This window comes from Mirounga leonina, unplaced genomic scaffold (assembly GCF_011800145.1).
Source record: "Mirounga leonina isolate KUSES-001 unplaced genomic scaffold, KU_Mleo_1.0 Mir_101595, whole genome shotgun sequence".
Classification (NCBI taxonomy): Eukaryota; Metazoa; Chordata; class Mammalia; order Carnivora; family Phocidae; genus Mirounga; species Mirounga leonina.
In genome coordinates, this window is record NW_023270158.1 from 2,753,123 (window position 1) to 2,780,589 (window position 27,467).

The window sequence follows — 27,467 nt, forward strand, 5'->3', positions numbered from 1 at the left end:
TCTCACCATACAAAGTTATTACCATCCAGTTCATTATTAATGGACATTTAGGGTAGTTCTGATTTTTTTTCTTACTACAAATACTGCTACATAAATGTCATGTGTATAATTTCACAGATGTACTGGTTTGTCCATAAAAGAAAGTGATAAGAAAGGAATTTGGTGGGTTGAATCATTGTGGCATGATTTTTTTCCAACATTTTATTATGGAAGTTATTTTTTTTAAAAATTGATTTATTAGAGAGGGGCAGCAAGAGAGGGAACACAAGCAGGGGGAGTGGGAGACGGAGAAGCAGACTTTCCCCAGAACAGGGAGCCCTACGTGGGGCTCAATCCCAGGACCCTGGGATCATGTCCCTAGTCGAAGGCAGACACTTAATGACTGAGACACCCAGGCACCCCTATTATGGAAATTTTTAAACATAAAGTAGAGTTGAAAGAATTTGATACTAACATCCATATTGCCACCACCTAGATTCTACCATTGGTAGTTTACTATACCTTTTCATTTATCTACCCATCTGTTGGTCCTTTCACCGGTGAAGCCATGTTATATGTACATGCTGAGTTTTAACAAATGCATGCAGCTCTGTAACCCAAACCCTAATCAAGTCATAGAGCATTCCCATCACCCCAGAAAGTCCTTTGTGCCCCTTTCCACACACTCCCTGCCCTGAATTAGACTCCTTTTTTTTTTTTTTTTTTAAAGATTTTACTTACTTATTTGACTGAGATCACAAGTAGGCAGATGGGGCAGGCAGAGGGAGAGGGAGAAGCAGGCTCCCCGCCGAGCAAGGAGCCCAGTGCGGGGCTCGATCCCACAACGCTGGGATCATGACCTGAGCAGAAGGCACACGCTTAACTGAGTGAGCCACCTAGGCGCCCCTGAATTAGACTGCTTGGTGGTTAAACCAATTTGTTCCCCAACCAGGAATGCTTGAGAGTACCCCACACCCTTTCCCACAACTGGTCAAAGTTTTTGATGTGAAAATGGTATCTGATAGTTTTAAGTTGCACTGCTCTTGCTGTGAGTAAAGTTACATATGTTTACTAGCCACTTGTATTTTCTTTTCTGTGATTTCTTGCTTCATATTGTTTGCCCATTTTTGTTGGGTTATAGGTCTTAACATTTTTTATTTCATTTGAGTATCGATTTGTTTTAAAACAATAAATTAATTTTGGGGCTGCCTGGGTGGCTCAGTCGATTGAGCATCCTACTCTTGATTTCAGCTCGGGTCATGATCTTGGGGTCGTGGGTTGGAGCACTGTGTCTGGCTCTGTGCTGGGCATGGAGCTTCCTTGGGATTCTCTCTCTTCCTCTCCCTCTGCCCACCCCCACCCCCCCCCACGCCCCCCGGGGTGCACACTCTCTCTCTCTCTCTCAAAAAAAAATTAAAAATAAAATTAAAATTTTTTATCTTAAATGACTGTGTGTAGAAATTTTAATAAAATTGGCATATGTTCTATGATGCTTCCAGTGTTATTAGTATGAGTAGTTTTTTTTTTTAAGATTTTATTTATTTATTTTGACAGAGGGAGAGGGAACACAAGCAGGGGGAGTGGGAGAGGGAGAAGTAGGCTTCCCGCTGAGCAGAGAGCCCGATGTGGGGCTTGATCCCAGGACCCCGGGATCATGACCTGAGCTGAAGGTAGACGCTTAACGACTGAGCCACCCAGGTGCCCCTAGTATGAGTAGTTTTTGAATTTTTTTTCAATTCCAAGAGTAATAAAAATTCACTGTAGTTAAACTAGAAGATACAGAGAAGGAAAAAGAAGTACCATCGTAATTTTACTATTTAAAAATAAACATTATTGGGGTGCTGGTTGGCTCAGTTGGTTAAGTGACTCTTGATTTCAGCTCAGGTCATGATCTCAGGGTCGTGAGATTGAGCCTTGCGTCAGGTTCCATGCTGGGCATGAAGCCTGCTTAAGATTCTCTCTCCCTCTTCCCCTCCCCACTTTGTGCTCTCTCTCACTCTCTCTTAAAAAAAAAAAAAAAAAATTCCCTCTCTCTCTATTCCTCCCCCTCTAATGTAGATGTATTTCCTCCCTTGTGCTCGCTTCGGCAGCACATATACTAAAATTGGAACGATGTATTTCCTCCCAACATTTTTTTTTAAGATTTTTAAGTAATCTCTACACCCAACATGGGGCTCAAACCAACAACCCTCAGATCAAGAGTTGCATGCTCTACCAGCTGAGCCAGCCAGGTACCCCTTCTCCCAACATTTTAATGGGTGTGTATATACATGGATAATGTACGTGTGTGTATAAAATATGTGGTACGTACTGTTTTGCAATTTGTTTTTATGCATATGGGGAGCATCTCTACCCATTATTAAATAGATGTCTGTTAGATGGCTGGGCCAGGACAAGGGTGTTCGTATAGTAGACAAAGGGTAGTCATGAAGCAGTATATCACTGTGGTTAAAAGAGTGGACTCAGAAACCAGACTGCCAGGGTTCAAATCTTTGTTCTGCTATTTACTAATTGTGACCTTTGGCATGATACTTGACTTTACCGTGTCAGTTTGCTCATCTGTAAGATGGAGATAATAATAATACCTATCTTGTGACATTATTGTGAGGATTAAGTTAGTTAATATAGGAGAGTGCTTACACTGGTGCCAGGATGTAGTATTTGCTGTATAAATACTAACTGCTGCTGTTTATACAGGAGATTATACCCAAGAAAAGGCATCCACAATGGCTCTGAGAGAGAGCAGAGTAGGGAGTTGTATTGGCCATGTGATGTAGAGGTCTCTGCTTGAGGAGATGAGGGCTGAGAAATAATTTACCATTTAAAGTTGTTGGCCTGGGGCGCCTGGGTGGCTCAGTCGTTAAGCCTTTGCCTTCGGCTCAGGTCATGATCCCAGGGTCCTGGAATCGAGTCCCGTGTCGGGCTCCCTGCTCAGCAGGAAGCCTGCTTCTCCCTCTCCCACTCCCCCTGCCTGTGTTCCCTCTCCCTGTCTCTCTGTCAAAATAAATAAATAAAACCTTAAAAAAAAAAAAAAGTTGTTGGCCTAAGAATTTGCTTCATATCATGGCCCAGTGCAGAGCCTCAAGTAGGTTCTTGAACAAATAGTCCTTATAGTAGAAAAATTGGGGCCTGCTATTTCAAGAGTCTAGCTGGACCTGGGCTTATTCATAAACAAAGATTTTGTAATGCCAAAGTTAGTCTTTCATTAGCAAGTGTGAAAAATACATCAAAATTAGTTGCACAGGAAAAAAGGGAAATGTAATACTGTATTGCTTCTAAAGATAAAGTAACAGTAGTGGTATTTTCCTCTAACTTGTATAGTAATGTTTAGGTACTTTCCATGGCTTGTTTTCCGCAACCATTTTGGCCCCTTGTGTTCTCCATCAGTTGACAACTGAGTACCTTTTATGCATAAGCTTTTGCTGTCTAACTGGATATGCATACCAAATAAGTGATAATGTAATGTGTGTGACAGGATCTGAGAGGCCAAAGGGGAGTGTCTGGAAAGACAAAAAGAAGTAGTATTAACTAAAAATAGAGAACAGTGAAGTAGAAGGACAGCATGAGATGTGATGGTTATTAACTCTACACATTAATTCCGTGTCCTTATTTATGCTCAGTGCTACCAGCTACTATTTTGAGCTAGGTAAACATTTTGACCTTTCTAGTCCTTCAATTTTTTTCTGTCTGATAGTTGAAATTGACCTATATGCCTTTAATCTAAAGGCCAGAGTAACTTTTAATTAAATTTACGACATTTTGAAATAGGTGAATATATTGTGCCTTTTCTCCAAAATTGAGAGAACCGTGATAGAAGATATTTGCTAATCATGTATCTGATAAGGGACTTGTATCTGGCATATATAAAGAACTCTTACAACTCAATAAGAAAATTACAAATAACCAGTTTAAAAAGGGGCAAAGGATCTGAATAAACATTTCTCTAGAGGAGGTATACAAATGGCCAAATAAGCACATGAAAAGATTCTCAACATCATTATTCATTAGATGAGATACCTTCACACTGTAGTGGCTGTTATCAAAAGGACAGACAATAACACGTGTTGGTGAGAATGTATAAATACTGGAACCCTAACACACTGCTGGTGGGAATATAAAATGGTGCAGTCACTTAGGAAAATAGTGTCACAGTTCCTCAAAAGGTTAAATGGAGTGACCATATGACCCAGCAGTTCCACTTCTAGGTATATACCCTGCAGAAATGTAAACATATGTCTACATAAAGGCTTGTACATTAATGTTCATAACAGAATTATTCATAATAACCAATAGTTGGAAATAATCCAATGTCTCATCAACTGATGAATGGATAAATAAAATATGGTATATCCAAATTGTGGAATATTATTTGGCAATAAAAAGAAATGAAGTAGTGATACATACTACACCATGGATGAACCTTGAAATCATGCTATGTGAAAGAAGCCAAACACAAAAGGCCACGTATTATCTGATTCTGTTTATGTGAACTGTTCAGAACAACCACATCTGTAGAGACACAGTACATTAGTTGCCCAGGGCTGGGAGTAATGGGAGGGTTTCTTTTTGAGGTGCTAAATGTATTCTAAGATTGATTGTAGTGATGGTTGCACAGCCCTGTGAATAATACTAAAAACCAGTGGATCGCACACTTTAAATTGGTGAATTACATGTGAATTATATCTCAATAAAGGTTATGAGAAGCACTAATAGAACTGAAAAATGTGAAATTAACAAATTCCATCTCTCAGATACCTTTCTTATTAAAATTGATCCTAGGAGAGGCCTCAGGTTTTCCTTGGTGAAAATTACTCATTAATTAAATGATGGCTCCCCATTCTTCCAACAAATTGCTTGCTCTTTATATTTTTGGTATGGCTTGACAAAGCATTTTCTGGTACAATGTGGATTTTATCATCATTACACTTCTGAGAAATTCTGTCATGTATTAGAGATAGCAATCTTCCATTTTAATTATTTCTTAACCGACTTTCATCAGTATTTAAAACCAATGTTGTGGTTGTGTGAACCCATTCTTATACTAATGGTTTTCAGGGGATAGGTTTAAAAATTATTTTTTAAAAATTGGGGAAGGGGCACCCGGGTGGCTCAGTCGATTAAACGTCTGCCTTCGGCTCATGATCTTGGGGTCCTGGAATCAAGCCGTGCGTCAGGCTTCCTGCTCAGTGGGGATTCTCCTCCTCCCTCTGCTGCTCCCCCCCCAACTTGACCCCCCCAAATAAATAAAAATAAAATTTTTAAAAAATAATTTAAAAATTGGGAAAGATGAGGGGCGCCTGGGTGGCTCAGTTGGTTAAGCAACTGCCTTCAGCTCAGGTCATGATCCTGGAGTCCCAGGATCGAGTCCCGCATCGGGCTCCCTGCTCGGCAGGGAGTTTGCTTCTCCCTCTGACCCTCCCGTCTCATGCTCTCTCTCTCTAGCTCATTCTCTCTCTCAAATAAATAAATAAAATCTTTAAGAAAAAAAAAATTGGGAAAGATGATATTAACAGCACGTATTATTTTTCCTCTGTACTGCTTTTGTATAGAGGGTGGCTGTTAACGTTATCCATGTGCCCAACAGTAAATGGCAGTTCAGTATTTGAGAGAAAGTAGAGGTGGAACTAGTAGCTCTATGTCTAGTGTAGCAATAAATGGTCATTTTGCATTTACTTTGAGATTAATATGTAGGTAGTATGTTATTTGGGCATATTCATGGCTTTAAGAAGTTTCTGCAGGAATGAAATTTAATGAAAGATGTTTATTTTGAAGTTCTTGAAACTTCATCATGAATATTTTATAAATTTAATACCTATGGATTACACTTGAGTAATCTCATTCCACAGAATGCATTACATATGGGAGTGAGTTTTAAAAGTTTTTGGAAGGACTGGGCGCCTGGGTGGCTCAGATGGTTGAGCGTCTGCCTTCGGCTCAGGTCATGATCCCAGGGTCCTGGGATCGAGTCCCACATTGGGCTCCTGGCTCAGCGGGGAGCCTGCTTCTCCCTCTGACTCTCCCCTCTCATGCTTTCTCTCTCAAATTTTTAAAATCTTAAAAAAATAAAAGTTTTTGAAAGAATTTAAGAGTCTTTTCAATATTTCTAAGTTTTTAGGCTTAGAGTGTGGCATCAAACAGTAACTCTGAAAATAGACAACCCATTTCCCCTTAATGCATTAATTTTTTTAAGAAATGAAAGTATTGCATGCACATTATTTTATTTTTAAAGATTTTTATTTATTTATTGAGAGAGAGAATGATAGCATGAGAAGGAGGAGGGTCAGAGGGAGAAGCAGACTCCCCGCCGAGCAGGGAGCCCGATGCGGGACTCGATCCCGGGACTCCAGGATCATGACCTGAGCCGAAGGCAGTCGCTTAACCAACTGAGCCACCCAGGCACCCCGCATGCACATTATTTTAAAAGTATTACAAAAAGCAACACATTGCTAACCTTCTATCCAGAGGAAAATACTCTGTTTTGTTTCTTCCTAACTCTTGAATAATGTATAAATTGCAACTTTTAAAATAAACTTTTCTGAAATATGTTTTACTTCAATAAAGTACACGAATTGCAAATGTTTAGGCTTAATGAATTTTCATAAAGTGAACATCAATGTTACCTGATCTGGATCAAGAAGTAGAATATTACCAAGCACCCCAGAAGACCCTACCCCCAAAAGTAACCACTCTGTTGATTTCCATCACAATTGATTAGCCTTGCCTGTTTTTGCACTTTATATATAAGTGGTTTCCTACAGTATGGATTCCTTGGCACCTTCCTCACAGTGTTTGGTCTATGAGACTCATCTGTGTCGCTGCATCTAGCAGTAGTTAGTTCTTGTTGCTGGATGGTATGAGCATAGTACAATGTATCCCTTCTTCTGTTGATACAAATTTGGGTTGATTCCATTTTGGGGCAATTACAAATAGCCCTGCTTTAAACATTCTTGGCCTTTGGCTGCACATATGTACACACTTGGGGAAAATCCTAGGAGTAGAATTAACTGGGTTGGAAGATATCCGTATTGGTCAAAGCGTTTTTCAAAGTGGTTATACCAGTTTGTCCTTCCATAAGCATAGTACCTGATTATCAACACTAGGCTGTAAAAGATAAGGACTTGTCATAATCTCCGCCTCCCCTGCTACATCGATACTTTAAATCATTTTTGGTTCTTCAGTTGGAAGTACTCTTACAACTTGGAATAATGAATCTCTGCTCTCCTATTAACTTTGGAAAGTAGTTTTTGTCCACTTGTGGTAAGAGAAAGATACTAGACACCTCCCCCCTCCAATTGTATTATTCAGAAAGGGAAGAGGCCCTCTTTCATACAGAGAGGGAATGTATAGAATGTATAGAATTCAAATTTGTGCCACATCATATGTTAAGGGGGGGAACCCATAAATAAATGGGGTTAACAATATAATAGAAGAGAGAGCAAGGTAAATTTTATTGATTTGAGAATAAAATACTAGAATAATGCCTTCACTCCCACGGCTACTATCTACATTTGTTAGGGCAGGGATAGTTGCTTAAAACGTTATTCTCAGTTTCCATGGCTTAACGTGAGAGAAATTTATTTTTGTGCTCATCTAATAGTCCAGTGTGGGTGTTCTTTGTAAGAAGGGCAGCCTTCTTTTGTATGTACACAGGATTTAGGGGCCTAGACTGTTATTTATTTCATCCTGTGGCTGTGCCGTCTCTCAGGGTCTAGGAGATGTCTGCATTCAGCCAGAATGGGGAAGAAATGGTGGGGAAAGAATGTATGCTTCTAACAATGAAAGTCCTGTTGAAAAAGGGACAGTCATTATTTTTTCTTATATTTCATTGGTGGGAACTTTACATGGGAGTTCCACTTAGATACAGGGGGCTGGGAAATGGAGTCCCAGGCTGAGCATTTGTCCAGCAGTGCCAGCTCCAGAGGATATTGGAGGAGCAAGGGTTTTTGCTGGATAGCTAGTGAGCCATCTCTGCTGTACCATCTCTTCAAGGACAGGAACAGAATAATGTTCACTAATGGGATAATTTCATTTCTAAGATGCAGATTATTTTCAATTTTAGTATACGTGCTGCCAGAGCGAGCACGATGCTGATTATTTTAATGGTGAATTTTTATACGGAAAAAAGTTTATTTTTTTTTAAAGGAAGTTTGAGTACTTTCTCTTTTTTTTAAAGATTTTATTTTATTTATTTGAGAGAATGAGTTGAGTGCAAGAGAGAGCACAAGCTGGGGGAGAGGCAGAGGGAGAGGGAGAAGCAGGCTCCACCCTGAGCAGGGATCCCTACTCGGGCTCAATCCCAGGACTCTGGGATCATGACCTGAGCCACCCAGGTGCCCCTTTTTAAAAATTTTATTAAAAGATTTTATTTATTTGAAACACAGGAAGAGACAGAACACGAGTGGTGGGGAGGGGCAGAGGGAAAGGGAGAAGCAGACTCTCTGCTGAGCAAGGAGCCAGACATGGGGCTTGATCCCAGGACCCCGGGATCACGACCCTAGCTAAAGGAAGACACTTAACGGACTGAGCCACCCAGGCGCCCCTAGGGAAATAAGTTTAGATTTACACCTAAATGGCGTTTCTCACTTCCTTTGGTACCACTTAGTTATGTGATTTTTTTTAACTTTAATTTTCTTATACTTTACAGTTATGTCCCCCTCTGTGAAACTTAGAAATTACCATATTTAAATCAGTTTTACACATCACTAAGAAAGAAAAAAGTTATCAACCTATGGTGTATCATTGGATGTAAACATTGATTACATTTGACTTAACCCCTCTTTCCATATTTTTTCTTTTCCTCTTTCCCTCTAGTTTGTGATTGGCACAATGGAAGAAGCTGGAATGTGTGGGTTAGGGGTGAAGACAGATATGTTACACAACTCTCAATCAAATGATATTCTTCAACATCAAGACTCAAATTGTGGTGGTACAAGTAACAAGCATTCATTGGAAGAAGATGAAGGCAGTGATTTTATTAGAAAGAACAGGAGTTTGATGAGCCCAGCATACTGCACACAAGAGTCAAGAGAGGAAATTCCTGGGCGAGAAGCTCGAATAGATCCGCCTGACGGTCAGCAGGATTCAGAATGCAACAGGAACAAAGAGAAAACTTTAGGTAATAATCTGTCCTCAGTGGTTGGACATTTTCACATGCTGCTCTTTTTACTTCTGTTTTCCGCAGCACAGGTGGTTATGAACGTCGCCAGTGTTGAGGTAGATGTTTAGCTAATACATCTCTTGTCTTCAGTGGGGTCAATGTGTGTATTTACTGCATTTTGTGCAGGAGACAGAGATAGCAGAGTAGGAAGTCATTTTCTCTGAGTAATTAGGAATAGGCTTTCTTGACAAAATTTGGGGCCAACTTGGCAAAGTAGTATTTGACTTACCTTGTTTGCATCTTTAATGTAGTTTGAAATTTACTGTGAAAACTATATTTATTTGCTTGTTTTATTTAAAATCTAGTCACAGCACTTTAGAGACAACATGATGTTACCTGTAGTTCAGAAAGTGGGTTAAGACTGGCTTTCAAGGGGCGCCTGGGTGGCTCAGTTGTTAAGCGTCTGCCTTCGGTTCAGGTCATGATCTCAGGGTCCTGGGATCGAGTCCCGCATTGGGGCTCCCTGCTTGGTGGGAAGCCTGCTTCTCCTTCTCCCACTCCTCCTGCTTGTGTTCCCTCTCTTGCTGTGTCTCTCTGTCAAATAATAAATAAAATCTTTAAAAAAAAAAAAAAAAAAGACTGGCTTTCAAGGGTATGTTTTTTTTCCTCCTGCTGTGTTTGAGATTTAGGACTAAGAAAGTAGTATGTTAAATCTTGTTAAGAAATCTGAAATCCTCTTTTATTTTAGCCTTACTCGTTGCCTCTAAATTTTTTCTTAATTTTATTTAATTATTTGACAGAGAGAGTGAGCACAAGCAGGGGGAGATGGAGAGGGAGAAGCAGGCCCCCTGCTGAGCAATGAGCTTGATGTGGGGCTCAATCCCAGGACCCTGGGATAATGACCCAAGCGAAAGCACACTTTTAACTGACTGAGCCACCCAGGTGCCCTGCCCCTAAATTTTTTATACTTAGTATACTAAGATTAACAGTGTTTGATTTGTATGGTTTTCTCTACAGAATTATCCTTATTAAATCTATTTTTCACTAACTTGGGAAACCTAAAAATTCTTATAGAAATAACAAGAAATAATTTTAATTCCTTACAAACTTATTTCTTCAAAATCAGCAGCCCCAATTATATGTGTAAAAGCAGATATGGAGTCTTAAGTAACACAGAATGGGGCGCCTCGCTGGCTCAGTTGGAGGAGCATGCGACTCTTAATCTCGGGGCTGTGTTTGAGCCCCATATTAGGTGTAGAGATTACTTAATATTTTTTAAAAAGTTGCACATAATGTTGCCATGTGATACCTCTAGGTATGTAACCAGGAGGGTTGAAAGCACATGTCGGTGCCGAAATGGGTACATGAGTATTCATGGCAGCCTTTTTCATAGTAGCCAAAAAGTTGAAACAACAGTTATGCATCAACTGATGAATGGATAAACAAAATGTGTATTATATCTATACAATTAAATATTATTCAGCTATAAAAAGTAATGAAGTAGTGATAACATCCTACATGGGTGAACCTTGAAAGCATGCTAAATGAAAGGAACCAGACACAAAAGGCCATGTAATAGGATTCTGTTTTATATGAAATGTTCAGGATTGGCAAGTCCGTGGAGACAGAAGGTGACATAGTGGTTGCCAGGGTCCCGGTGGGGGAGCAAGAGGGAGGGACTGCTAAAGGATATGGGGTTTCTTTTTGGGGTGATGAAAATGTTCTGGAATTAAGCAGTGGTGATTGTTGCACAACTTTGTGAATGTACTCAGTTGTACACTTCTAAGTTAAAAGGGTGAATTTTATGGTATGTGAATTGTGTCTCAAAAAAAAAACAACCAGATGGAATATGGGTTTTAAAATCTTGATTAAAAATTGCAGGTTACAGGGGCGCCTGGGTGGCTCAGTTGGTTAAGCGACTGCCTTCGACTCAGGTCATGATCCTGGAGTCCTGGGATCGAGTCCCGCATCGGGCTCCCTGCTCAGCGGGGAGTCTGCTTCTCCCTCTGACCCTCCTCCCTCTCATGCTCTCTGTCTCATTCTCTCTCTCTCAAATTAAAAAAAAAAAAAAAAATTGCAGGTTACATTATGGTTACTTCTAATCATATTTAATATGTTTAGTCATCTCTTTTAAAATTCTTACTGACCTTGGGCTTTGAGAGGTTTTGTTACTGAAATATCGTGTGGATAGGAAGGTGTTCTGTTTTGAAGTCAGCCTGCATTTTTTCTTCATAGCAGTCTGTATACCACATACCAAAGTCCTTTTTTTTTTTTTTTTAAAGGTTTTATTTATTTATTCATGATAGACAGAGAGAGAGAGAAACAGAGGGAGAAGCAGGCTTCCCGCGGAGCAGGGAGCCCGATGCGGGACTCGATCCCAGGACCCTGGGATCATGACCTGAGCCGAAGGCAGACGCTTAACCGACTGAGCCACCCAGGCGCCCACCAAAGTCCTTTTAATATATGTTTTTAAATGAAATACCCTATGTATAAGAGTAAACATTTTAAAAAATACAAATGGTTCCTTAAGAAGTAAAATAGTATCACTTATTTTATTTTTTAAAAGATTTTATTTATTTATTTGAGAGAGAGAGAGAATGAGAGACAGCACAAGAGGGAAGAGGGCAGAGGGAGAAGCAGACGCCCTGCTGAGCAGGGAGCCCGATGTGGGACTCGATCCCGGGACTCCAGGATCATGACCTGAGCCGAAGGCAGTCGCTTAACCAACTGAGCCACCCAAGCACCCAAAATATTATCACTTATTTTAAAAGACCATTTGTCGGGGCGCCTGGGTGGCTCAGTCGTTAAGTGTCTGCCTTCGGCTCAGGTCATGATCCCAGGGTCCTGGGATCGAGCCCCGCATCGGGCTCCCTGCTCTGCGGGAGGCCTGCTTCTCCCTCTCCCACTCCCCCTGTTTGTGTTCCCTCTCTCGCTGTGTCTCTCTCTGTCAAATAAATAAATAAAATATTAAAAAAAAAAAAAAAGACCATTTGTCTTAACTTGGATCAATGGTTAAGCAAGGGAGTTTTTAAGCCTTCAGCAAGAGTTCTTACAAATAGCTAGTGGTATTAGTGAATGAAGAAATTTGGGGTGGGGGTGGGAAGGGAGGGGTTCCTGCTAATCCAGAATTTAAAAATAGCTTTCTTTAATTTAGCTGGTAAATCTCTTATGTCTAGATACAGGCACAAATTATTTTACTCTGGATGTCAGAACCTAGTAAGTGTTACATAGAATTTACAGGTTAGACTTGATCTTACTCTTGTCTTGTTAATCATCAGGAAAAGAAGTTTTATTATTGATGCAAGCCCTAAACACCCTTTCAACTCCAGAAGAGAAGCTGGCAGCTCTCTGTAAGAAATATGCTGATCTCGTGAGTATTAAATCAAGGGAGTAAGGTTCATATGAAATACAGCAAAATGTTTATGTACTTGATAAGCTTTTTAAAATACTTTGATACAGCTTTAGATGTAAAATTACATTATATTCCAAAATTGAAGAGGAGAACGTCATTTCTTGGGGCTTTTTGTTGCTTGTATGACTTCATTTTGTAAGGTGATACCTATAGGACATTATAATGCTAAGATATGGCACAGATTTTCTAACACTCAGTTTTAGAAATGAAAAGGCTGACTTAGAAATACTCTGTTGTGATGCTGTACATGCTAGTCTGGATATAGTTCCTGTATTTAACTTTTCCCAAGGGAATTTTAGAGATAAATGTTCTAGCCATTGTGATTGAAATTGTGAGTTAGATGAAATAGTCTACTAAAACAATACTTTGTCTCAGGAAATATTTATTTCACATCTACTATGTGCCAGGCATTTCTTTTTCCATCTTCTAAAGAAACTGACCTCATTTGTTCTGGGCCTATGTTATTTCATGTAGCATTAATTCTCTTTTTAAAATTATGAAAGATGGGGCACCTGGGTGGCTCAGTCGTTAAGCGTCTGCCTTCGGCTCAGGTCATGATCCCAGAGTCCTGGGATCGAGCCCCACATCAGGCTCTCTGCTCAATGGGAAGCCTGCCTTTCCCTCTCCCACTCCCCCTGCTTGTGTTCCCTCTCTGGCTGTCTTTCTCTCTGTCAAATAAATAAAACCTTTTAAATAAATAAATAAATAAGTAAATAAAATTATGAAAGATGTCTCAACATGGAAACCCTGCCATTCTGTTTAGGTTGAAGAATGGGGAAGTCCTAGAACCCTTTGAAGTGTAGGGGTTGTGGGAAACTTAGAATGAGTAAGTGTAATATAAATGCTAAAAATAATGCCTTTTGTGAAAAACTTACGTGAATTATTGACGATTTTTATGCATTTTCATCTGTTGTTGAAACAGTTATTCCATATCACAAATACTATTTTTTTGTCATTGGCCACCTCTAAAAATGAATTCTGTTTATTATTCAGAGAATTATAGTTACTCTCCCTTGGTTTATAAAGGGGTGTGTGTATATGCCCACGTAGCTGGCATTCAGCACCCTAGCACCTTCTATTCAGAGCAGCAGGAAGCCCTGTGCGTCAGTATGAATGGCCTAGAACAGTCACAGATAAAAAGATGGAAGAAAACCCAGTGTTGGTCAGATTGCTGGCTTCAGGAAAGGAACTCTTCCACTGTCTGTGGAAGACCATTCCTATTGGTTCCATCCACATGGGAATCCTGCAAGAAGTGGTGGAAAAAGAAGACACGAAAAAAAAAAAAGGGAAAAGAAGAGAAGAGTGAAAGACCAAAAGCAGTGTAGAGGATTAGCTAGCTGCTTGACCCTGTACTGTGACAAGGCAGATAGCCACGAATAGATTAGAAGAAAGGGCAAATAGTTGCCTAGGGCCGTCCTCAGATTCATCCATATCATTGGGACTTCTGTTAAAAGGCACGTTCTGATTCGCTGGGTCTGGGTTGGGGCCTGAGAGTCTGTATTTTAATAAGCTCCCAGGTGATGATGTTGATGTTGTTAGCCCTTAGATCACACTTTAAGTAGCAGGGGTCTAGACTGTTTTTGTTTGTGGCTTTTATTGTGTGTGTGTGGAGGTGGGTATGGTTATTTTTAAGTCCCAGTAGTAATTGCTACATTCATTTTAGGATGTGTGACATATTGAAGACTTGCCTAGTAGTAACCTCTCTGATTTAGACTTGTGCTGAATGTATGAAGGATGAGGTGTGTACCGTCTTCAGAAAATGTTCTAAAGCTTTACTTCTTGAAACCACACTCATGTCTTTTAAAAGGTAGAGTATATAGGTTATGGAGCAGTGAGACCATCAATGGAGTAGCCTCTTCCTAAGGGTTACTTAGAAAACTTCCCTTTCGCCATCACTGCCCTCTGCCCTTTTTGTGATCGCATCATCTGACCTCATTGGTGCTTGTGGCATGGATAAGTAGAGAAGTCCTGTAGAGCAGGTGGTATGGCGTGTTGCACTGTACCTGGGATTGTCCACTGGGGAGACCTTGTGGCCTCCATGTTTACCAGATAACATGGGTTCTTGAAATCCTCACATTTCACTTGCTAAGTGTGGATGTACTAGGTTTGTAACATGTTTTTTGTTTTTGTTTTTGTTTTTAAGATTTTATTTATTTATTTGACAGAGAGAGAGATAGCGAGAGCAGGAACACAAGCAGGGGGAGTGGGAGAGGGAGAAGCAGGCTTCCCGCGGAGCAGGGAGCCCGATGCGGGGCTCGATCCCAGGACCCTGGGGTCCTGACCTGAGCCGAAGGCAGACACTTAACAACTGAGCTACCCACGTGCCCCTGTAACATGATTCTTAAGTACTTGTTATATTATAGTGCTGTTCTTTCCCATTCCTGAGTCAGTTTGTACAGATTATTATTATTTTTAAAGATTTTATTTGTCAGAGCGGCAGGCAGAGGGAGAAGCAGGCTCCCCGCTGAGCAAGGAGCCCGATGTAGGACTCGATCCCAGGACCCTGGGATCATGACCTGAGCTGAAGGCAGACGCTTAACCAACTGAGCCACCCAGGCATCCCGTGTGTAGATTATTATAGTGTAATAATAAATCTTGATATCTGCTGGGGTAGGTGTGTATATTCTTATTACTCTTTTTGTTAGAAGTATCTTGGCTATTCATGGCTCTTTACTCTGTAAAATTTTTGGTTCAACTTGGAAAAATTAGGGGAAAGAAACACCAGTTGGGGATTTAGAAGAACATTTCATGGATTCTCTTGGTGCATTTGGGGGAGAGTTGCCATCCTCATGAAATTAATGGAACTTAAGTGTATATCCTGGGGCACCTGGCTGTTTAAATTGATGGAGCATGCAACTCTTGATCTCGGGGTCATGAGTTCGAGCCTCATGTTGGGTGTAGAGTTACTTAAATAAATAAAGTGTATATCCTTATGGGAAAGAAATTAGATTTTTTTTTTTTAAAGATTTTATTCATTTATTTGACAGAGAGAGACACAGCGAGAGAGGAACACAAGCAGGGGGAGTGGGAGAGGGAGAAGCAGGCTTCCCGCCGAGCGGGGAGCCCGATGCGGGGCTCAATCCCAGGACCCTGGGACCATGACCTGAGCCGAAGGCAGACGCCCAACGACCGAGCCACCCAGGCACCCCAGATTTTTTTTTTTTTTATAAAGATTTTATTTATTTATTTGACAGAGAGAGATACAGCAAGAGAGGGAACACAAGCGGGGGGAGAGGGAGAGGGAGAAGCAGGCCTCCCACAGAGCAGGGAGCCCGATGCGGGGCTCGATCCCAGGACCCTGAGATCATGACCTGAGCCGAAGGCAGACGCTTAACGACTGAGCCACCCAGGCGCCCCAAGAAATTAGATTCTTATATATCATACTACACAGTGATTAATTCCAAATGGATTAAGGATTTAAATGTTAAAAATTAAGCTTTAAAAATTTTAGGGACGCCTGGGTGGCTCAGTCGGTTAAGCGTCTGCCTTTGGCTCAGGTCATGATCCCAGGGTGCTGGGATCGAGTCCCTGCATCAGGCTCCTTGCTCGGCGGGAAGCCTGCTTCTCCCTCTCCCGCTCCCCCTGCTTGTGTTCCCTCTCTTGCTGTGTCTCTCTCTGTCAAGTAAATAAATAAAATCTTAAAAAAAAATTTATTTTAGATATTTAGGTTTATTTAGATATATTAATAAATATTTTTCTAAACATGGGTTAAGGGTTTTTTTTGTTTTTTGTTTGTTTAAAGATTTTATTTGACAGAGACACAGCGAGAGAGGAAACACAAGCAGGGGGAGCGGGAGAGGGTGAAGCAGGCTTCCCGCTGAGCAGGGAGCCTGATGTGCTGAGCAGGGAGCCTGATGTGGGGCTTGATCCCAGGACCCTGGGACCATGACCTGAGCAGAAGGCAGACGCTTAACGACCGAGCCACCCAGGTGCCCCTATTTATTTATTTTAGAGAGAAAGAGGAGGGGGCGGGGAGAGGAAGAGAGAGAACCACAAGCAGACTCCCCGCCGAGCACGAAGCCTGATGTGGGGCTCCATCTCACAAACCTGATGAGACCGTGACCTGAGCCGGTATCAAGAGTCTGACACTTAACTGACTGAGCCACCCAGGGGCCCCAAGGGAAGGATCTCTCTTTTTTTTTAAAGATTTTATTTATTTGACAGAACACAAGTAGGCAGAGTGGCAGGCAGAGGGGAGAGGGAGAAGCAGGCTCCTTACTGAGCAGGGAGCCCAATGCGGGACTCGATATCAGGACCCTGGGATCACGACCCGAACTGAGCAGACGCTTAACTGACTGAGCCACCCAGGCGTTCCAAGGGAAGGAATTCTTACAACACAAAAAGCACTATCAGAGAAAGGATTGCAAAAATGGGCTGTGTTGAAATTAACTTTCTGTTCAGCAAAAGACACTTCAAAAGACAGAAGTCACATTAAAAAACTGGGAAGAAGGGGCGCCTGGGTGGCTCAGTCGTTGAGTGTCTGCCTTCGGCTCGGGTCATGGTCCTAGGTCCTGGGATCGAGCCCCGCATCGGGCTCCCTGCTTGGCAGGAGGCCGCCTTCTCCCTCTCCCACCCCCGCCCGCTTGTGTTCCCTCTCTCTGTGTGTCTCTCTCTGTCAAATAAATAAACTCTTAAAAAAAAAAAAAAAATTAAACCCTGAAGAACATATTCCAACAAATACAACCAACAGAATATTTAGTTTCAAGAATATGTAAGGAACACCTACAAATGAATATGAAAAGAACAAATAACCCAACGGAAAAATGGGCAAGAGACATGTAAGAGGCATTTTATAGAAGTGGAAAAACATGAAGATACAAAAATACCTTAACATAAAGGTACATAAACATATAAAGAGATGTGTGACTTTATTAGTAATCAGGGAAATGCAAATCTGGACCAGAAGGAGATGCCATTTTATGTCCATTGTAGGGGCATAAATTAAGAATTCTGATTGTACTTAGTTTTGGAGAGGATGTACATCTATCTACATGATCTCTTATAAGTCGCTGATGGGAGAATAAATTTGCCAGCCACTCTGGAAAAGAGTTTGGCATTGTCATGTGAAATAGAACATTAATCACTGCCTAGCAGTCCCACTCTTAGGTTTGCACCCAGAGAAATTCTTGCATGTGTATAGCAGGAAACGCGTAAGACAGTGTTCATATCATTCTAAGTAATCAAGTCTGGAAACAACCCAAATGCCCATTGACTTGAGAATGGATCAGTAAAGTATGTTGTGTGTGGTATATTTTTTAAGTGAGATATCATATAACCAGTGGGCCAAATCTGGCGAGGCCTGTGTTTGTACTGCCCACAAGCTAAGAATGGTTTTACATTTTTAAAGTGTTTTAAAAAAAAGACAACGATGCAACAGACAGAGTATGTGGCTTGCAAAGCCTAAAACACTTTTTGGCCCTTTACAGAAAAGGTTTGCTGTTCCCTGATCTGTGCAGTTGATTTGGATGAGTTCTAGCAATATAATCTACAGCTGTGCTGTCCAGAATGGTAGCCATTAGCTACATGCGACTATTTAAGCTCAATTTAAATTAAAGAAAAAATTCAGTTCTTCAGTTGCACTAGCCACAACAGAGTCAAGATAGCTGAAACCAGAACGGTTCTTTTAGGACCACACACAAAGGAGATAGAAGAGCAAAGGAATTGTGAGCCTGGGATTCAGGATTGTGATTACCTTGAGTCCGAGAGGGCAGGGGGGTTGCCGCTCTCAGTGGAGTACAGATAGTATGTACAGACTGGAAGCCTCTTGCAGCTGTGCTGTGCCCACAGTCATCTACGATTACTTTGCAAAAGTAGGAAACAAAAACAAAACTATTTTTTCTGCAGGAATTTCTGTAAGGATGTTTCTAATAGCTGTAAGCATATGGCATGTAAGGATGCTTGGTGTGTTTTGATAGGCCACAAGGTGTCACTCTTGCTCCTGAAATTGACTCAGCATCCTTGCTTTCTGTGAAATGTCAGTAAGTCTTAATCTGATTTAACTTTGAAATATACTTATATGCTCCAAACCTAAAATTGCAGCAACTCCTCTTTCTCACAAAGAACCCTGAGTGCTTATTCTTTTTTTTTTTTTTTTTTTAAGAGAGAGCATGTGCATGTGCCCGAGCTGAGGAGGGAGTGTGGGCAGAGGGAGAGGGAGAGAGAGAATCTTAAGCAGGTTCTACACCCAGCATGGAGCCTGGTGCGGGGCTCAGTGTCACAACCCAGAGATCATGACCTGAGCCGGAATCTGGAGTCGGACGCTTGACTGACTGAGCCACCCAGGCGCCCCAGTGCTGCTTATTCTAATTTGGAGGACCATTTCAGTAGAGTAGCCTGTGTGTGTTTTTCAGAAAAGTAAAACTCGATTGTGTTGGCCTCTAAAGTTTTTACAAAAACAGCATTTTTCAAAATTTTTAATAAAAGATTAAGGGGTGCTTGGCTGGCTCAGTCGATAGAGCATGTGACTCTTGATCTCAGGGTTGTGAGTTTGAGTCCCACTTTGGGGGTAGAGTTTACTTAAAAAAAAAAATGGATTAGGATTGTTTTTTTTCCCCTACATTTGCTTACTTTCCTATCACAACTGGAAGAGAGAGAAGGTTGGCAGAGTAATATGGCACAAAATAATTAAAAAAAAATAGACTGTAATATTTGGTTTTTGAAAATGTGTTCCATAGTTCTTAGTGTAATTTCTCCAGCCATAACTCAAAGGTTTTCATTGTACTTCCTGATTGTAAAGTGCTTATTAATTTTAGCTGGAGGAAAGCAGGAATGTTCAGAAGCAAATGAAGATTCTGCAGAAGAAACAAGCCCAAATTGTGAAAGAGAAAGTTCACTTGCAGAGTGAACACAGCAAGGCTATCTTGGCAAGAAGCAAACTAGAGTCTCTTTGCAGGGAACTTCAGCGTCACAATAAGACATTAAAGGTTAGTTGGTTCACTTTTCTGTTTTTCAGGAGGGACTGACACTGACTTAGCTTGTTTTATAATCACTTTGTACCTATTTGAAGTAAATCTTTTGTCTCTACATGGAGACAGCAACCACTTTTCTACTGTTTTGCTTGGCCTGATGGTTCTTAATGAACCTCATATATGGTCATGGGGAATCGAATTGAGATTGGTATTTAGACAACAGCTTATCTGCCTGGAGCCCAGGCTTAGGAAACTCAGAGTTGCCTATTTTCTGCTGAGCACTGAGGTAGTTAATGACCACGTAGGAAAAGCTGATGTGAATGAGGAGCCAAGTAGAAACAGACTTGAGGCAGAGACTGAGTCTGGGGAGGGAAAACATCTGCTGAGCTCCGTAGGGGCTGTTCACCAGCTACATGGCCAGACCACCCTTGCCTACCCCTGAGTACCCAGTGGCTAAGTACTTTCAGAATAGCACTTAAGCCATGGCTGAAAAAAGGAAGAGGGAGCAGGTACCCAAAGATGAACTGGTGCCAGCAGGGGAAGAAGGAAAAGGAGCCAGAGACATGGAGGTGGGCCTGTCCTCATGTACAGTTTTGGTATGATTTTGACTGAGCAGGATCTCTCTCTCATCAAACTGCCCCAGCACAGCAGATGCCCAAGGTCCTAGAATCCAGGAACACTCGGGAAATGGATCTTCACCTACTCTGGGAGCTGTTAGTTTTTTCTTTGCTTTTGAACCCTTGGATTTAATTATTCACTAAAGTAGGTGGTATTTTTTTTCCTATAGAAAATCAACATTTTGATTAGACAGATAGCTGTTTAAACACGTGAAAGTCTTTTAACACTTGTATCTTTGGCAAGTGATGGAAGTAGTCCCTTGCCTTCTAGGGGGTCAGGTGTACCCAGAAAGTAAGCTGCAAGAAGGGTCTCTCTCGTCAGGCTGATGTAAGATGCCGCTGTGTAACCGGAGAGTGTTCGGGAACGTACAGTGGAGGGAGCTGGCCACGTGGAGAAGCTCCTTGTCTTTCAGGGTAGTCCGTTTAACTAATTTTCAGTATGGTGAATTTTAGATTGGATGTAGCCTCATTTTACAGCAGGGCAGCTTGCCTCTCTTATTATCTACTCAAGAAAAGCTGCTTGCTTATTAAATGAGCACTTTCTGGTCACAAATAAAGGGAAGGGGAATCAGAGGTCAGAAGCAATAAATAAACCGCCGGAGCAGCAGAAGCTTTTATGAGCATCTTCTGTATAGGTCTATACCATTAACAGAAATTATTTTGGATAATAAGGAAGAAAATATGCAGCAGGCACGAGAGGAGGAAGAAAGACGTAAAGAAGCCACTGCACACTTCCAAATCACTTTAAATGAAATCCAGGCACAGCTGGAACAACATGACATACACAATGCCAAACTCCGCCAGGAAAACATTGAGCTGGGAGAGAAGCTGAAGAAGCTCATTGAACAGTATGCACTGAGAGAGGAGGTAAAGCCATTTTATTGGTTTAGACAGCTTCTCATTATCAGCAAGAATTTTTCACCATTCACTACCAGAGTAAAACTACCATCACAGGATGTTTTAGAACTTTTATATCTGCATAATGGAAGTTGGGTTTTTCTTAGGAAATCTTCAGCCACCGTGAGAATGGGAGTCTTGGGGATCATCACTTAGATAGTTGAGGAGTCCATGGGTTTGGGTAGGGTGAGGCAATTTCTTAGAGAAGTGTATTGAGTACTACTTGTCTTCCATGTGGTACTACAAGATTAAAGTTTTGAGCATACAAATTTTTCCCCTTGTCTAGACTAATAATAAATATTTGGCCCCCAAATATGCACTAATTCAGACATCTGTGATAACATGTACAGTCTACATTACCATTGTGTTATACCTGTGTTTTCGATTTTTTTCTTTTAATGAGGGTTTTATACTATTTGAGAGGAAAAAATAGAACCTATTTCTAAACTCTCATACCCGTTGAAGTAAAAAGTTGATTGGAAGGATCCATGCCTGCTGATCTTGGTCATTGGCCTCCAACTAAGACTTTTTCAATCTAGTCAGTAAATTCAGAGGTGTCAAAAGCAAATAGGTGGGCGCCTGGGTGGCTCAGTTCTTAAGCGTCTGCCCTCGGCTCAGGTCATGATCCCAGAGTCCTGGGATCGAGTCCCACATCGGGCTCCCTGCTCGGCAGGAAGCCTGCTTCTCCCTCTCCCACTCCCCCTGCTTGTGTTCCTGCTCTCGCTGTCTCTCTCTCTGTCAAATAAATAAATATAATCTTTAAAAAAAATAAAAATAAAAAAATAAAAGCAAATAGGTGATGGCCTGTTTTTTGTTTGTTTGTTTAGTTTGTTTTGTTTGTTTTTTTTAAGGTTCCTCCTTTTTAGAGGCCAAATGGGCAGGATTAGAGGCATCAGGCTTTTTATTTTATTTATTTTTTTGTCAAAGAAAATGACATTAATTTATTTCTTTCATATGTTTATATGCTAAAAAGTTTTATTTTCAATTAGCCATTGTTAGTTTTTGATGTAATGTTCAATGATTCATTAGTTGCATATAACATCCAGTGCTCATCACAACACAGGCCCTCCTTAATACCCACCCCCCTCCCTCTGTAATCCGCAGGTTGTTTCCCCGCGTCCAGAGTCTCTCATGGCTTGTCTCCCTCTCTGATTTCTTCCCATTCAGTTTTCCCTCCCCTCCCCTATGGTCCTCTGCGCTATTCCTTATATTCCACATATGAGTGAAACCATATAATTGTCTTTCTCTGCTTGACTTATTTCACTTAGCATAATACCTTCCAGTTCCACCCATGTCGTTGCAAATGGTAGGTATTCATCCTTTCTGATGGCCTCAGGCTTTTTAAACAGTGCATCCCCTGCCTTTGAAGTTAGGGAAATGTGCTTTTATGTGTGTTGTAACCCTACACAAGTAGGTTAAAATAGCTGATTAAAGGAAAAAAAAAAAAAAGATTGGCACCTCTGTGGGTTACTGTATCCAGTTTTGAAGGCAAACTTCAGATCATACTAACCTAGAGTCCTACATTCAGCCCTTCAAAAACTTATTTTTTTTTAAAGATTGTTTATTATTTGAGAGTGCGTGTGGGGTGGGGGGAGGGGCAGAGAGAGGGAGGGAGAGAATCCCAAGTATACTTCATGGTGAGCACGGAGCCCAGCGTCAGGACCCTGAGATCATGACCTGAGCCAAAATCACAAGTTGAACGCTCAACCAACTGAGCCACCCAGGAGCCCCTTAATCACTCTCTCTGCCTTCTGCCCTTTTTTTTTTTTTTTAATGGAGAATTACAAACTTAAAAGAGAGAGAATATGTCATCTGGTTTTAGCAGGTGAAACCATAGTTTCAGCTTTATTCCCATCGGCTTGCCCTGGGTTATTTTGATATAACTTCAAGGTGTCCTATTTCATTCTGTTCATGTATATTTGAGGGTGTACCTCAAAAAGATAAGGATCCCTTTTTAAGCACAACCATGCTATCATTTTCACACCTAACAAAATTAACAGTAATTACTTAACGTTAAATATTGAGTCATTGTTCAATTTTCTGTAGTCCCCCCATGCCTTTTTTTTTTTTTTTTTGAAGCTATTTGAATCAAGCTCTAAATAAAGTCCATCTGTTTCACTGGTTGATCGGTCTCAAATCTGTAACATGAAGATTTCCTCTTCACTGTTTTTTTTTCTTAGAGTATTTATTGAAGGGACTTTTTTGTCCTAGAGAATAAATTTTGTATTAGATTATAAAATCCTTAATTTTCTTAAAGTTTTTCTTTTAGTTTTGTTTAATATGACAGTCTGCCACATGATAGATGTAGAAAACTTGAAAATTAGATATGTTCAAATCAAATTATATGTGAGCCGTCTTATTTTGAACGTTATCAGATGTTCTTTGGTCAGGAAGAGTTACTCTGTACATCTGAGACGAGATGTTCTGATGACTTTATTGTGGGTAAATAACCACTTAACAATTTCGTTTGGAAATCATAATGACATTTTAGCAAATGTCTAATATGTGTTGGGTACCAGGCACCTTACACAGCAGAACCACCACCTTGGCATTTAGAGCTGTGCAGTGAGTGTGGTTATCCGTGCTTGGAGGAGGGAAGTGAGAATCAGCAAGGGAAAATCTGCCCTGGGCCACACACCAGCCAGGATTGGACCTGGGGCCACTCCAGTTGTCACCGCATGCTGCTTCCAACTGAGAAATTTGGGGAAATTTAAAGGGGAGAAATATATCCAGGAATTAATGTGTTTGATGTATGGGTTTAACAGTTTGATCTCCTTATCCATCTTTTTCTTGATACACTTTGAGCCTCATTTTCGTTGTAGGGCAGAAATAGGAAGTACAAGTGTGTGGTTAATGAGGCTCCTTGACCGCCCACCTCCAAAAGGGAGGGGAGTACAGGGTAGTAGTGGGAAGGCTCCTTTTCTGCAAGTGCAGGAGGGCTCGCAAGGTGATGTAAAGCTCACGCTTCTACAAACTCGTGGACCCAGTGTCTTCAGCTATGGTGGCATTAGCAGGAAAAGCAGGGTTAAGAATAAGCAAGGTATTGTAACTTGTGTTGTTTCCTCATCATTGTGTTCCTTTTTCATTAAGTGATGTAAGAAATTTTACTTCTCCCATAGCATATTGATAAAGTGTTCAAACATAAGGAATTACAGCAACAACTTGTGGATGCCAAGCTTCAACAGACGACACAGCTAATAAAAGAAGCTGATGAAAAACATCAAAGAGAGAGAGAGTTTGTAAGTTCTCTTTCTTAAAGAAATTGTCAAAATTGTAACCAAAGCCATTTAAAATACTTAAACTTATTCTACATTAATAGAGCGCCTGGGTCATGCTAATTGGTTTCTTGTTCTAGATTGAGAAGGGCATGTGTGTATTAGAAAGTATTTGGCTTTTTATTTCTGTTTAACTTTTTTTATACAGAAGACCACTGGAGAGATTAGACCAAATTAGTGGAAAGACCTGCACTCATTTGACTTTTTCATGCTTATAATTATTTCACTTCTTTGGTAATGGTCACCAAGTTCAAGAATTATACCAGTATTTAGCACATTAAATTTGGCAGCTCAGTTTAATATCGAGCTTACCAAACACTGGTCTCCTATATACTGTGATATTTTGTTTACAAACAAGTAACTTGAAACTAGGGAAACTGTTTGTCTACTTACTCTGGTATAATTTTCTGATAAAACTTTAACAGAATTCTCTATACCTAATCACTCAGCATCGTTCCCAGAGTGTATGTTCAGACTATATTGCCTGTCAGTAATTGTGAATACAGTGGAATCTCATTGGGTATGTATATTTAACATATGCAAATTCAACTTTATGTGCTTAACCCTCCCCCCCCCCCCAAAAAAGTGAGAAATGATTATGGCAATGAGGACTGTTCATCCAGCTTTCACTCAAGTAGCATAGGCCTTGAGGCGAACCTGGTATGAAGACTCTGAGTGGCCCTCATGATGTGAACTTACCATGCTGAGTGTGAGTCTAGGCTTAAGAGAGACCTGTTTTTCATACAGTACCATCTTCTGTGTGAACTGATAAGGCTATTCTGTGTATAATTGAAGAAACAGTTCTTTGCAAAGTGGAGGTATAAATTTCATATAATCACACACATATACATACATTGCACATATATACTTTGTAGTTGGTTTAATGACTTTTTAGGGCTTATTTGGACTACGTGTGACCTTTTACTTCAGGGGCTGAATTTCAACAGTCTGTGTTACTATGCAATTTCACTATATCATTTTCTTGAAAACCCAAGTATATAAATTAAAGCTCTCATCCACTTCTGCCCTTTTTAAGAAGTGATCGGAAACTGGTCTCTGATTTCATTGCTCTGCTCCATACCCTTTCACTCTGCCTCATCTTGACTCTCAAGGAGTAAAGTGGCTTTCTAAGTCACCTAGATAATGTCAAGATTCCAGATTAGATTTCTGCTAATACCAAACTTGTAATTATTTTCACCTGAAACATAACAATTTAACCCTGAGTTTTGTAAACCTATTATTAGGCCTCCAGGTTACTCTTTCTAAGCAGTAAAAGATTATTCCAACATTCCTGAGTGTTAACAAGTAGAACAGATTGAAGATAATAGGTAATGAGCAATTGATGTAACCGAAAATTTTATCTATAGACTTACAGTTCTTGCTAAAATAATGAGTGGAAGGATTAAGCCTAACTGTCTCTCTGGTCATTTGACATTATAGTCATATTTGTAATTACTATTAGTATTTTACCAGAATGTTTCTGTTTTCTAGTTATTAAAAGAAGCAACAGAATCGAGGCACAAATATGAACAAATGAAACAGCAAGAAGTACAACTAAAACAGCAGGTAACTTGACAGGAGGGGATAGTAGCATTTGTTTAAAAAAAAAAAAACCTATGGTTCATTTGATATATACCTTGAATCCTCTCTAAGATGCTTGTGCTTGTTCCCAGCCAGAGCCAGCCAGAACTGAGAGTAGATCACGTGTCCCTCTTGGAGTTTTCCTCTTCGTTTAGGGTAACCAGCTCATCCTGATCTGCCCAGGACTTTTCCTGGTTTTAGCACTCAGAGTCCCGTGTCCCAGGAAACACTTAGGTCTCAGGCAGACTGGGACAGTTGGTGATGCTGTCTGCAGTGTCCCCTTTCCAATATCCCAGGTATTTCCTCCCTTTCTCAGTCTGTTTCCATGTGTGTCTGCTAATTTCCAACGAAAGAAAAACTGAGAAGTTTGCAGATTGGAGCTCTTTTGTATTAAGTTGAATTATATGAAATTGCTGATACGTTGTTGACTTACAAAAATGGCAGTTTCATATAGTTGAACCTAAAATCTTCAGAATTTTGTGCTGTGAGCACATAACCCATTTTAAAAATTGCCTATTAACCACTCCACTCTCAGAGCCGTGGAGATGGTGATTTTAATGGGGGCCTTCCCTACTTTTTCTTCTCTTTTTAAGTATATGATACATTATTGTTAAGTGTGGTCACCATGCTGTACATTAGATCCTCCAAACGTATTCATCTTATAACTGAAAATTTGTACCCTTTGACCATCATCTTCGTATTTCCCCTTCCCGTCCAGCCCCTGACAACCACCATTCCACTTTCTATTTCTAGGAGTTTGGCTTTTTTAGATTCCATATGTGAGATCATACACTGTCTTTTCTCTGTCTGGCTTATTTCACAAAGCATAATGCCCTAAAGGTCCATTCATATTATCACAAATGGCAAGATTACTTTTTTTTTTTTTTATGGCTGAATAATACTGTATTGTGTATTTATACCACATTTTCTTTATCCATTTATCTGTTAGTAGGCACTTAGGCTGTTTCCATATCTTGGCTATTTTGAATAATGCTGCAGTGAACACAGGAGTGCATATATATCTCTTTTAGATAGTGATTTCATCTTCTTCAGGTATATACCCAGAAGTAGGATTCCTAGATCACATGCTAGTTCTGTTATTAATTTTGAGAAACCTCCATATTGGTTTTCATACTAACTGCCGATTTCCCTTCCCACCAACAGTGCATAATATTTCCTTTTTCTCCACACCCTTGCCAACATTTGTCATCTCTTGTCTTTTTTATAATAGCCATCCTAACAGGTGTGAGATGACATCTCATTGTGGTTTTGATTTGCATGTCCCTGAGGAGTAGTGGTGTCGAGCACCTTTTCATGTTCCTGTTGGCTGTTTGTATGTCTTCTTTGGAAAAATGTCAGTTCAAGTCTTCTGTCCATTTTTAAATTGGATTATATATTTTTTTCCTCTTGAATTGTATGAATTCCTTATATATGTTGTATGTTAACCCTTTATCAGGTACATGGTTTGCAGATATTTTTACCCATTCCATAGTTGCCTTTTCAATTTGTTGTTTCTTTTGCTGTGCGGAAGCTTTTTAGTTCAGTGTAGTCCCACTTGCTGATTTTTGCTTGTGTTGCTGGTGCTTTTGGTATCATAACCAAAATTTCCAAGACTGCTTTCAAGGAGTGTTTTACCTATGTATTCTTCCAGGAGTTTTATGGTTTCAGGTCTTAGGTTTAAGTCTTTAATTTTTGTGAATA

General features: G+C 40.4%; 1 protein-coding gene across 3 annotated transcripts in view; it reads left to right on the forward strand.

The window, feature by feature from the left end:
• Nucleotides 1-27,467, forward strand: part of TXLNG (taxilin gamma) — a 66,141-nt gene that overhangs the window by 23,034 nt on the left and 15,640 nt on the right. For 2 of the 3 annotated variants that reach the window (XM_035000226.1, XM_035000218.1), the window contains exons 2-7: nt 8,791-9,094; nt 12,355-12,446; nt 19,241-19,411; nt 20,686-20,880; nt 24,030-24,149; nt 25,677-25,751. In XM_035000226.1, coding sequence (XP_034856117.1) covers nt 8,791-9,094; nt 12,355-12,446; nt 19,241-19,411; nt 20,686-20,880; nt 24,030-24,149; nt 25,677-25,751 — 957 coding nt within the window. The remainder of the gene's footprint in view (nt 1-8,790; nt 9,095-12,354; nt 12,447-19,240; nt 19,412-20,685; nt 20,881-24,029; nt 24,150-25,676; nt 25,752-27,467) is intronic. The other variant, XM_035000235.1, reaches the window with a different exon arrangement.